A 12,393-nucleotide genomic window follows, 5' to 3' on the forward strand; every position below is an offset into this window, starting at 1 on the left:
TAAAATCAATTAATTGAGAAATTAAGCTCAAAGTTCGATCAGCTTTAAATACATTTATAACGATTGGATCCGATCAATAAATTATATTCTATCATTATTAAGCTAAATGTAAGATCTGACATAATCAATTATCATTATTAAGCTAAACCAAGATTAATAGTTTTGCAGTGAAACCCTTCACAAGTAAAATCCCAACACCAAAAGAAACACTAAACCATCACATCATCAATGCCTTGTCACTCCTTTCTTTCCAAAATTACACAAAACACCCTAAACATCAAAGAAAATACAACTCAACCCTCTTCAATCTTCATTACATGCATTTACAAAACCAATCAACAAAACAAATATTCTTCTTCACATTGCATGCCAAAGACCCCAAATAAGTAAGAAAAAAAAAACATCATTAAAAAAACCTAATTAAATGACCATACATATTAGAGACTTTTCAAGAATCCTTAAAAAATCTCACTCCATAATTAATCATTAATCATTAATCACTAATACCACCATTGGTGCACAGCAATCCCTTCATCCCTAACTTTACCATACAATGCCAAACACTGCCAATAAGCCCTCTTACTCCCATTCTCTTCTTCCCCATCCTGCCATTGATTCTTGCACTCCAAGAACAACTCGTCGACAACGCACAACGTCTTGTCCTCGAGCATTTGCTCCACCACTTGCGCCTCCGCCTTCATTACAACATAGTCCTCCGGTCTTAAATCTCCCATCAACCAATCCACATCCAAATCGTAAACCTCGAATTCTTGATTCCTCATCGGATAGTTCTTGTAGAACCAATCAAGCGCGTTCGAATCATCCGATATGAAAACTCTCCTAGGGTACTCGTTCAACGGGTCCTTGAGCAAATCGGGTAGGAACTTGATCTTCCGTGAAGTAAAGATCGATCTTTTTGCTAGTGGGGCCCGCCTTGGCGGCTCGAGGTACACGTCCTCCAATCCCTTCAATGCCGCCCTCTTCTTCTCCGGTGTGACCCCGCACGAAACGGAGTTCGTTGCACTGCTTGATGATGTCATCGCTTTCCTCATTGCAACCACGGTGCTCTCGAATCTTCTGAGGTACACAATCTTGAAATCCCTCAGCAATCTTAGTTCGTTCGAGGGTTCGAATCCCAATGGCGAGATTACCAAGCCCCCGTTTTTTAGAACGCCGTTTGTTAGTCGTACGCTGCGAAAACTCGGGGCGAAGACGAAATCGAAATCGAAAACCCGTTTTTGCTCGTCCCCGTTTTTCTTGCTCTGCATTAGATCAGCTCCGGCGAGCAAATCAACTCCGGCATCTTTCAAGAATTCAAAATCGTCTTCAATGTCAGGGACGCCAGCACCTAGGATGAAACCCTTGTGGCCTTTCTTGATAAGGCCTTCGTCCACCAAATCACGGAGGAGAATGGGTAGGATCTTGAGGCCCGAACTGGAAACGGGTTCGGGCTCGGGCTCGTACGGAGGTGCATTGGAAGCGGCACCGATAATAGAGCCCAGAGAAGGCAATGCGAGAAGAAGCATCGCCAAGAACAGAGATCTCGACACGATCCGCAAAGCCCGCGAATCGGGGAGCCTGATCACCAAAAGGGTCCGGGAATTCAACCCGAACCCGACCCGGTTCGTCTCGTTCATTCCGTTCCCGCCGTTTTTGGACCGGTATCCACGGCCCGGTTTATTATCCATCTCTTACGATTACCAATGTGTAGCTTAAAAAAAAAATTCGCACGCAGAGAGATCGAGAAACTTACTTTTTTCTTAAAAAAAAATCAATCAATCAATCCTAAAAAAAAGCTGAGAGAGAGAAACAAGCGCGCGGCGGCGGAGGAAACGCTTAGCGAGTGCAAAATCTGGCGGCGGTGTGGTTTCCACCCACGAGAGCAAGACGATTACTTCGGATTCGACACCATAGGAGCAACAATTGCCTAATTCTAGCTATTTCCATTTTCTTCTCTCCTTAATCTCTTATATTCCTCTCTCTCTCTCTAGACAATATATAATTCTTTCCTACAAATTCAACAACGAGGTTTCTTTCTGTTCGTTTCACATGATAGGGGAAGGGCTATCTGAAACTCAACCACCCACCATCAAACAGAGAGGGTAGAGAGAGAAACAGAAAAGAAGAAGAAGGAAGAAGAGGGTGGGGATGTGGAAAATAGAGAGAGAAAGGATGAAGAAAAGGTGTTTGATAAATTTCCCCAAAGAAAAAAGATTGCTTTTTTAGTGATGAGAATTGTTAAAGGGAGTGATTGTTATATATATATATAATTATATATATATTGAAAGAATTGTTTATTTATTATCCGTGTGGGGACCGCGGTTTTTTTGAGTAAAAGAGTTGTCCTCCGAGGTTTTGGTGTTTTGTGGTGCTTCTTAAGTACTATAATTAAGGAGGTAATTAGGGGTGTTCTAATCTAATCCCTCCAATTCTTTTTTATTTTGTGATTAATATGTCTATTTATGTTTCTATATGTCATATATGAGATTGTGGCCCCATTTGAGTTCGATTTACCTCTCAATAATTTTCAAATCGAGCTCGTTAGTAAAGTGAATCATTTTATGCATGTATCTACTTCAATATGTAACACTTGGACAATTTTAGTTTTTTCTCCAATAAATTAAAAGTACTTATATTAAGGGCCTGTTTGGCTCAACTTATTTAAAAAAAAATTGATTAACTTTTACGTTTGATAAGTTATTATAAGAGCTGATATGTCGTATAACATCTTATTTTTAGAATTAAATTTTAAAATGTTTAGATAATAAGTTTATAAGCTATTTTTACTAATAATAAGATATTAAATAAAATGTAGAGTAGATGTACTAAAAAGAAATTAATTTACTCTCCAACAACTTTAATTTTTAAAAAAATTACACACATAGAAGAAGTTATAAGATGTGTGTAACAACTTGTAAGTTTAACCAAATACGCTATATTATATTAAATTGTGTCACAATCTTTTATCAATTTCTTTATATTTTGGGTAAGTGCAACAATTGATTTATAGTTATAGTGTGCCACAATCTTTTCTCCAATTTCTTATTTTCTTTTGGGTAAGTGTACCAATTCCTTTCCAAGTAATTGATATTATATGCATATACTTAATTATTTCTCATATTTAGCCAGATTTATTGGTGAGTGAATGTTTAAATTAAATGTTTCCATTGTTTGCCACGTCACTAAATAACAGCTAGAAATGTCAAGATATGGTCCCCAATATTTCAATAATATTCATTCTCATTCAATTTATTAAGAGGGTCACAATAATTTGTTCACGGGGGGGTGCAAGGGCCCAATTGCAATTACATCTTTATATAATTTAATAATTTATCATTGTACAAGTTTGATGAGTACTTAAAGATCAAATAATAATAATGAAAATAAAATAAAGAATCTGTTAAAAAAATGATTAAAATTCATGGAGGTAAGGTCAAATTACGAATCCCTCCTATTTGGGTAATTACAATCATCTCCTTAACTATGAATTTTCTTACACGTCCACCTTTGCAGGATCAAATTTGGAATCTTCTAAATTATATAGAATATTCTTAAGTTTCTACCCATTTAATCTCATTCAAGCCTCACATTTGAAACAAAATGATCATAAAATGTGTTTTTTGGCTTGTTTATATCTGATTGTGGTGCATCAAAAACTGCATTTTTTTATAAAACGAGTACAAACTAAAGAACATTCCTCGTAATCTAAAAGATTATGTTGAATTTGACATCAATGGTGGACGTGTAAGAAGATTCATAGTTGAGAGGTTGTTGCAATTATCCAAATAAAAGGGGTTTTTTCATAATTTGACCTTACCTCAGAGAGGGGGTGGTTGTAATTTACAGTTAAAATAAAATATATTTGTGTAGTGCCATAAAGTATAGGGTAATTGACACTTTGCACCCTCAAGTTACATGAGTTTGGCTTTTACATCTTTAAGTTAGAAAAATAGCACTTTGAACCCTCCAATTGCAAATTCTTTGGCACTTTCCACCCTCTGACACTTTTTAGCTGGAAAAAGGATTGGCCAATTTAGTTTGTCCAAGAGAGGCGGATGAATCATAGTACGAGATCCTAGAAAGACAAATCTACCCTTTGTGAAATCCCACTAAACCGGTTGCCGATAATTTTTCCAGCCAAAAAGTTCAAGAGGGTGCAAAGTGCAAAAAAAATACGATTGCAGAGTATAAAGTGCTATTTGTTTTCAATTTAAGGGTACAAAATGTCAAACCTGCGTAATTCAATGATGCAAAGTGTCAATTACCCATTAATTATACAATGAGGCGGGAGATAGGATTAGCCTATTAGTGGGACGAAGCTACTGAAACTGCCTCCCATCTTTTTCTTAACTGTCCTTTTATTGCTCAACTTTGGTTTATCTAAAAATGAAACTTCTCTCTTGCTCAGTTTCAAAAAAAATCAATTAAAGAATGGATTGCTTTATCTTTTGTTAAGAATGGTGGTCTTCATTTCTCCGAGAGTTTGCGAGAAGAATTTCTTCTCTTTGCCGCTGTCACCTTTGATGTTATTTGGAGTAACATAAATCTTCTCATTCATGGCTCTCCCTCTCTTTCATTGCATGATTCACTCTTGAAGATCTCATCCTCTGCTGGAGCTCATTGGACTAGTCAACTTAAAGCCTCTCAAGCCTGGTTCATCCATTTTCCAGTACTGGTCCAAACCCCTCTTAATTGGTTAAAAATCAACTCAGATTGCTCCTTATCGACGACGTGGCCTCGACTGCTTTTGTTGTTCGTAATAGCAATGGATCATTTGTTTTTGCGCACTCTTCAATTCATCACTGTTTGGACCCCCTTGTGGCTGAATCATTGGCTATTCACGAGGCTTGTTTTCTTGCCGTGAAGGAAAAGCTTCCCAAGGTGATCTTCGAGTCGGATTGCCTTAATGCTGTTATTTTTATCACCGATCATAATTCGGTTATCCATTGGTCGGCGAAAATTATTATTGATGAAATCCGCAAGTTTTGGCACCTGTGGCCGAAATGAAAATTCAAATATTGTCCCCGGAGCGCGAATTTTGCTGTTCACAATTTAGCTTCATGGTCTTTCTCGGCCAAATGGAGTGATTTTATTCATAGTAATTGTATTCCTATTTGTTGCTTATCTGACATTGGTTTTTTCTCTTGTGGACTCTTTGTTTCCTTCTTAATTTATATATTGATTTTCTCATAAAAAAAAAAAGACTATTAGTGGGACTAAATTAAAATAAACTGAAAATGGAAGGATGAATTTGATGTTTTGACAAACAACAAGGGGTCAAAATAAATATTTAACCCTCGAAATTCGTTATAAACCTTTTACCTATCCGTAGAGACAACACCACACACACAGTTCACTTCACTTCACGCACTAAAAAAACACAGTTCACACAACAATGTTGGCTTATCCAATCAGAGCAATGGGTATCGAGAAGGAACTGCTCAGAGCCGGCACCGGTCCGAAGCCGGTTTCCGGCCAAAAAGTCACCGTCCACTGCACCGGATTCGGTAAAAATGGCGACCTTTCCAAAAAGTTCTGGAGGTAATTTTAAATTATTATTTTTTGAAAAATATTATTTAGAATGAGTGAATCTGAGTGTTGCAATTTGGGGGTTAACACACAGTACGAAGGATCCAGGGCAGAAGCCTTTCACATTCAAAATCGGCCAAGGCGATGTCATCAGAGGTACTTTTCGCTCTGAATGTTGTACTCTCTTTGCCCTAATTTTAAATTTTCTTTCTTTTCTTTCACAATGTATCTGTAAGTAATTCAATGGATATATATATATAATTTGCCTCTATAATATATGCTGAATTTGTATAATTTGCCTTTTCGGTAAATTTTGTTTTTGTTCGTTTATTTTTCAAAGTAATCTATTGAATATTGTTTTCTACTCCAACTTTAAAATTCAAGAACGATACTGCATTTGGAAATAAGTGCAGTTATGATAACATTCGTGTATTTAAGAACTCACATTTGATTTTCGTTTCACGCTAAACACGTAGGTACACCAATGATTACCTTGATTAAATATGTTATAAACATACACATAATGCACTAATTCAACACTCACGTATATCGACTATATTTTTCCCAATACGTTAAAAAAACTCTTATGTATTTTTCTTCCTTTGACCGCATATGGACTTTGTTGCAGGCTGGGATGACGGAGTATTAGCAATGCAAGTGGGAGAACTTGCTCGATTGAAAGTAATAATCCGAATCCATTACTCTGTATTTTGTTTCTTTAATCGAGTAAATTAATTGAGATCACCCACAAATTCTTCATCTATTTGTTCTTTGCTTCTGATTCTGTTATGATTTTATTATTTATTTATTTTAAAAATTTATTTGTACAATCTTCTGCAGTGTACTCCTGACTATGCATACGGTCCAAGCGGTTTTCCGGCATGGGGTATCGAACCTAACTCTGATCTTGTTTTTGAGATTGAAGTTCTGAGTGCCAAGTAACCAACCATCTTATTACTTCTGATCTATGTAGTTTGTTTTGACTGATGTTTTTTTTTTTTTTTTTTGCGATTTTTGAGCTTGAGCTTGTGAAGAATCGGAACTGCGAGTTTAATCGAGTTATGCATGTTTCGTTTCACCGATTCTTGTTCATCTAATCCATTATGAAAACGTCGAATTTCGTAATTTACCAATCTTCCGAAGAGAGGTTAAATGAGTGACAAAAAAAACATTACATTCCTTAAATTAGTGTATGCAATTAATGAGTGTTCTTTATAAGTTGGCTGCAGCGTAGTATTTGATAATGGGAAAATTATAGTTTTCATCCCTCAAGTTTGTACCGATTTCATATTTGGTCCCCCATGTTAACAAAAAATACATTTAGTCACCGTGTTTCAATAATTTGACACTTTTAGTCTTTTTTCGTCGATTTACCGGTAATCCATAAATTAAGACAGTGATGGACACACACTTGATGCCGTTAGTATTGACGGAAATGACTATAAATATTGAATTTCTAAAACATGAGGGATCAAATGTGAAATTGAAACAAACTTGACCGGACGAAAATTGTATATTTCCCATTTGACAAACTATATATATTTAGGAAAAATTAGTGTTGCTAATTAAAACCTTGATATTTGGATTTGACTAGTCCTTAGACCTATGAAAGATTAAAGAAAGCATTAGGTGTAATTATTATGCCGTGCGTGGATTGCTAATCACTTTTCGCTGCACGGAAAGTTGATTATTGGTCCAACAATGTATTATTATTAATAATATTAAAAATATTGGGTGTAATATATGGTGGATAATACACTAATATTTTGTGATGGTTAATACTTAATAGTGGTTAATACAGTCATAATATAAATACTAACATGTATTATATACTATAGGTGAGTAAAGAATGGAACTTTGAATTTCGTCGACTTCGATTCGAATATTTCTGATTGTAGAATATCCTTTTTCAAAGCTTCAATCTACGATTTTTCTGAAAAATGTTTGGAACAAAAATGGAATTATGTTTTCACTTGTGAAAAATATCTAAAAATATTAATTTCAATCTGATATGTCCGATTTTCACCCCTAGTCTCATGCACCTGCCAACGGCCGACAATAAAATCCATGAAAAATGTGTATACAATTAAAAATAGCAAAGAGAATACTACAATTACTCTCGTATAATAATTTGCAAATCATATGAGAGACGTAAGTCACATTAGGCTAATTATGTGCGACAAACTCGACCTAGTAATTATTAATAAATGTATTCGAATTTAGATTAATTGACACGAGTTCACTTGTTCCAACTGCTTGATAATCTTTTACACCAGGACTTATATGCATAATTCTTCATAGTTTGGTAGCTTTGATTGTCGGCATTTTTTCTTGCCTACAATTGCAATAATTTATTTTCTCAAATACTTCTGTAATAAAGACAAATTAGAGTAGACTCGTTGAAGTCAAACATAGTATTTATTTAATCAACCTCCATTATTTCAGTATCCACGAATCAGTAATAGTTTTATATTATTAATAATACCCATATTATATATGTAACCATGAACTATTAAAAAATATATTTATTTTTTCCATGCACATTTGAACCTTTAGAATAACATCATACGTACTAAGGCAAATTGATAATTAAGTATTTGTATTTCACACTAATCTTAATTTTCTTAGATAATATTACATACATTCATTTTTAAATTAAGTATTGTCTAATATTTATCTACATGTATTAAGAATATTAAGAAATAATATTCTAATTAATTATTTAGTTAATCACAACTAATTTTCCAATGTATGATTGGTTGAAATTTTTTCGTTATCAAATAAATAAATTTTAGACGAATGAAAAGAACATTTAATTAATGGAAGAAAAGTAAATTTAAAAAATAAAAAATAAAAAATAAAAATTGTGGAGGAATCTAAAAGTAGGAAAAAGGGTATTATGGTCATTGAATGTATTATATAATCAGAGCAAACCCCATTTGTGAAGAGTGCCTACTACATTCAATTGATATCCAAAATATACTGTTCATCTTCTCTATCTTCCACCCATTTCATCAGAATCTCTCACTACCACTATTCACTGTTCATCACCAGAATTTTTTTTTTGTGAAGCTCCAAACAGTTCTTCTACCTCGATCTGTAAGTTCTCTATATTTTTCAGCCGTCGATTTTGAATTTGTTGTTCTCGCTTTTCGGTTTTGATTTGCTTTTTTTTTTTTTTTTTTTTTTCCTGATGGATTCGCCTCTTCATTAATTTTCTGCGTTACTCAGGAAAGGAAAGTAATTTTTTTTGAATTTGATGAGTTCCGTTTTGAATTGTTTTGGGGTGTAATTAATTGATGAATTAATCAGGTTTTTAATTTCAGCCATAAAACGCAGTAACACACAGCATAAACTCTCTGCGGTTATTTTTTTTGATTCGCTAATTTTGCATATCTTCAGTCTCGTATAAATTGGTTAGGGTTTTCACCATTTTTGTGTTCAATACTTGATTTTTCTTCTTCTCCGATCTGGAGAAGATGCGGAAAGTATGTTTCCTTTTTTTTTTTTTTTATGTGTGTGTGTGTGTGTTTTGTTTCAAATGACAACTGATTGATCTAATTGACCTCACAAAATGCTTTTATTGCTATTATTTCAGGTCGTTTGGTATACGATTCTAGTTCGTACGATTGCAAAGTGGATGTGGTAGTGAGAAACATGCGGTGGTTGAGCTTGCTGATTAACGTTTTTGTTATCTCCTTGAATTTGTACTGCAGGGTTATTCTATAACTTGCGATTCTCCCCGTTGAAACCTAGCCCTCGTTTCCTTTTATCCTTTTAATTATATATCCATGGGAACCAATCGCTTTCCTTCCTATGTTTGCCTCTTCTACATTCTATAATTTGGCCATTAGATTTAGCATTCAAAACTACTCTAGCCCATCAAATCTATCTCAATATCTATAATTTAGTTCATCGTTTTTTTTTTTTTATCTTGTTATCTTTTGATTTTGTTGTTCAAGGTTGTTTCCTAAACTAGATTTCTTTAGACACATTCCTCTTTGTTTTCAGCTTGATTTTCTCCTGTCCTTTATTTAGCATTCAACACTCATTTTCCTGTCCTTTGTGCACTCGACATTCTAATTTTCCTTCTGAAGTTCTCTAAAAATTCAAAAGTAGTTATGGTGTGCCAAGCAGCAAGCCAGACGAGATTTAGAGCACTTAAACATGAACATGGGATTTCTGGGAGAACAACCATTATAGTTAGAATTATAGCATGCTTTCAACCTCTACAAAATTGCCAGGTTTGTTCGCTGTATTTTTGGCATTTTGGTTCTTGTTTTCAATATGTCATCTTCGATATTCTTTCTATCTATCAGCTTATTGCTGATTTTTACACTTGAGATGAGAATTGAATGGAATGCTAATTTTTGCATTTTGCTCTGCTTTTCTAGGCTGAATATTTCCGTCAGTTGCTGAAACCTGTGACGTAGACTCGTTCCAAGTTCCCGCCTTTCACTTTAAGATAGCGATATATTGTGTTCCTGTTTTTTTTCTTCATTTGTTTAGAATATCCGAGATAAATCTATTTGCTGGACTACACATCGGAGCATTATTTCTGGTACGTTTAGCATTTGTTCAGTGTTGCCTGTTCCAAGATTATCTTGTTCCGTGAACTGAGTTTTTGGAACCATTGTCCAAACAATGTATTCTAGGTTGCTCTTTCGACTGGATGGTTACAACCAAAGATTCACAGAGGTGTCAGCAGTTTACTGCTTGGAATTTACCCGATTTGGATCATATGGCACTTATACAGCGAGAGCAAAATCCCGCCTTTACTGCTGCTGTTACTTTTCCTGGACAACCTAATCCCGATTTTTGTTGTCCGAACTCAGGCCAACCGAATGCAGTTGGCGGATCTTTCAAAGCGGTACCTCCATACTGGAATAACACCTTATATCCTAGTGGGTACCCATGTGTTAAAGATTCCCAAACTGCCCCTCAGAAAAGGTTTCTCATTTTCGATCGGTCTGGAAATCAAACAAGACTGTTCTTTAGTCCTTCATTTCCCCCAAAGGATCAAATCATTAATGAATCTCGATTAGATCGCCAATTCTTGGTGAAGCCAGAAAAATTGGACGAGAGTCATTTGAATGATGATGGAGAAGGTGATATGCTTGAAGATAGTGAAGAAATCAATGCTTTGCTCTACTCCGATAGCGATTATGATGATGATGATTATGATGATGATGGGAATGATGAAGCAACTAGCACGAGGGACTCTGCATTAATTAGCAATAATAATATTTATAAAGAGGGTTCTTTTGATAAAGGCAAATTACTCGAGGAACTCGTGGAAGAAGTGGCTAGTTCTGACGAATCACCAAAAAGGCAAAGATTGATTAATGGTGGGTACAAGAAATCGTCATATAATGATGATGATGATGCGGAATCGAGTTACGCCGGACCTAGAAACTCCGGGGGTAAGAGAGAGAAGAAGGGTATCAAAGTCATGGAAGCATTGAAGATCCTTGAGAGTATAATCCCTGGATTAGAGAGCAAAGATCCCCTCTCGATAATCGAAAAAGCTATTGGTTATTTAGAATCGATGAAAAATGAAGCGGAAGCTCTCGGAGTTGGCTACACCACCACCGAGTGCGTTCCGTCGGCCGGTTTAACTTAAAAACGGTTGGTTGGAGGGGTGGGACCCGGTTGGTTCACTGGGGCCAACGGGTAGTGACAGATGCTATTAAGTGTGTGTTTGAATAAAGATTGTTGATGGGATTTGAAAGTGCAGTAAGGTGGGGGTTTCTTCTTTTCCTTTTTTCTTTTAATTAATGAAGCTTTAGGTTGCTTTTTGGCTACGAAACGGGCGAATGAGAGACGAGGTTAATGGGGGGGATGAGAAATCTTTCTTTTACTCTCGAGGTGGTGAAGAAAATTTGGGCCTATAATTGTTGACTTGAAATGATTATTTCTTAAGCTTTTTTATGGAGGGGGTGGATTAAAAAGTTAAGTATGGAGGTAGTGGTGTTTTGCTTTGCTTTGCTGTAAATGAGGGGAGAAAAAAAGAAGCCCCTTTTTGCTCCGGGGATTGTTGAGAAAATTCGCCTTTGAATGAGAGCACGCGTTTGGTGATTATGGGTCCCACTCTCCCTCCATTCTTGATTTTAAAAATGATTTCTTTTTCTTCTTTGAAAAAAGTTCTTGAATTTGGCCTTTCATCAATTGAGTGAAGCAAGAAGATATATTGGTTGGTTGGGTGGGTGGGGGTGGGGTTGGGGGTGGGGTTGGGGTTGGGGGGTGGGGGTGAGGGACCCCTTTTGCTGCAAGATTCAATCATGAATTGGTTTACACCAATTTTATCATCAACTGCTGTTTTTTTTTTTTTTTTTTTTTTTTTTTTAAATTCTGCTGTAAAATGTTGTGTTTGTTTGGGAGTGTTTCAGGTTTGTACTTTGGTGTATTTTCTATCTAATTCCAAGTGTTTTTGAGGTGGTTTGGTTTTGTAATAAATTGTACTGCTGTTACTATTATTGTTGTGATTGTAATGAATGATATTTTATTCTACTTTGTTTGATTATTACTGTTGGTACTTTGGAAGTTGTACTGTTGGATATTTTTGCCTATTTAATTTGCAAAACGAAAATAAAAAAATAAAGGTTTATTTTTAATTTTCAAATTTTGGGATTTTTTTTTTTTTTTTATAAATAAATTAAATATATGACTAATTATTAAATTTTTGAAGCCGTTTTACAAGTTTTGTCGTTTTGTGTGTTTTATTTATTATTATTATTATTATTTTTTGTTTTAGAGAGATGAACAGAGTTTGTGGCTTTATTGATAAGAAAATGATATCTACTGTGATTGCTTTTATCCAGCGCTCGTGATGGAGTGGGCCCAATTACTGTTCAGGATTTCCAG

General features: G+C 35.3%; 3 protein-coding genes across 3 annotated transcripts; 2 read left to right on the forward strand and 1 right to left on the reverse strand.

The window, feature by feature from the left end:
• Positions 1-118: 118 nt before the first annotated feature.
• On the reverse strand, positions 119-2,265 carry LOC105949691 (uncharacterized). The gene has a single exon (XM_012973010.2). It carries the CDS (start codon positions 1,686-1,688, stop codon positions 501-503), a length of 1,188 nt encoding a protein of 395 aa, XP_012828464.2. The 5' UTR covers positions 1,689-2,265; the 3' UTR covers positions 119-500.
• Positions 2,266-5,309: 3,044 nt separating this feature from the next.
• LOC105949575 (peptidyl-prolyl cis-trans isomerase FKBP12) lies at positions 5,310-6,605 on the forward strand. The gene is made up of 4 exons (XM_012972873.2): positions 5,310-5,541; positions 5,624-5,685; positions 6,158-6,210; positions 6,370-6,605. Exons 1-4 carry the CDS (start codon positions 5,396-5,398, stop codon positions 6,469-6,471), a joined length of 363 nt encoding a protein of 120 aa, XP_012828327.1. The 5' UTR covers positions 5,310-5,395; the 3' UTR covers positions 6,472-6,605.
• Positions 6,606-8,304: 1,699 nt separating this feature from the next.
• LOC105949574 (transcription factor SAC51) lies at positions 8,305-12,052 on the forward strand. Its single transcript, XM_088824420.1, has 4 exons — positions 8,305-8,628; positions 9,128-9,773; positions 9,924-10,090; positions 10,185-12,052. Exon 4 carries the CDS (start codon positions 10,202-10,204, stop codon positions 11,150-11,152), a length of 951 nt encoding a protein of 316 aa, XP_088680546.1. The 5' UTR covers positions 8,305-8,628; positions 9,128-9,773; positions 9,924-10,090; positions 10,185-10,201; the 3' UTR covers positions 11,153-12,052.
• Positions 12,053-12,393: the final 341 nt, after the last annotated feature.

This window comes from Erythranthe guttata, chromosome 2 (assembly GCF_056151865.1).
Source record: "Erythranthe guttata isolate IM_541 chromosome 2, IM_541, whole genome shotgun sequence".
NCBI classification, from domain to species: domain Eukaryota; kingdom Viridiplantae; phylum Streptophyta; class Magnoliopsida; order Lamiales; family Phrymaceae; genus Erythranthe; species Erythranthe guttata.

Excerpts from the sequence above, each read along its gene's own strand:
- LOC105949575 (XM_012972873.2), top strand. The coding sequence starts at position 5,396 with ATGTTGGCTTATCCAATCAGAGCAATGGGTATCGAGAAGGAACTGCTC. Across the intron at positions 5,542-5,623 it reads CTTTCCAAAAAGTTCTGGAG|TACGAAGGATCCAGGGCAGA; the intron begins GTAATTTTAAAT and ends GTTAACACACAG. Across the intron at positions 6,211-6,369 it reads GAGAACTTGCTCGATTGAAA|TGTACTCCTGACTATGCATA; the intron begins GTAATAATCCGA and ends AATCTTCTGCAG.
- LOC105949574 (XM_088824420.1), top strand. The coding sequence starts at position 10,202 with ATGGTTACAACCAAAGATTCACAGAGGTGTCAGCAGTTTACTGCTTGG.
- LOC105949691 (XM_012973010.2), bottom strand. The coding sequence starts at position 1,688 with ATGGATAATAAACCGGGCCGTGGATACCGGTCCAAAAACGGCGGGAAC.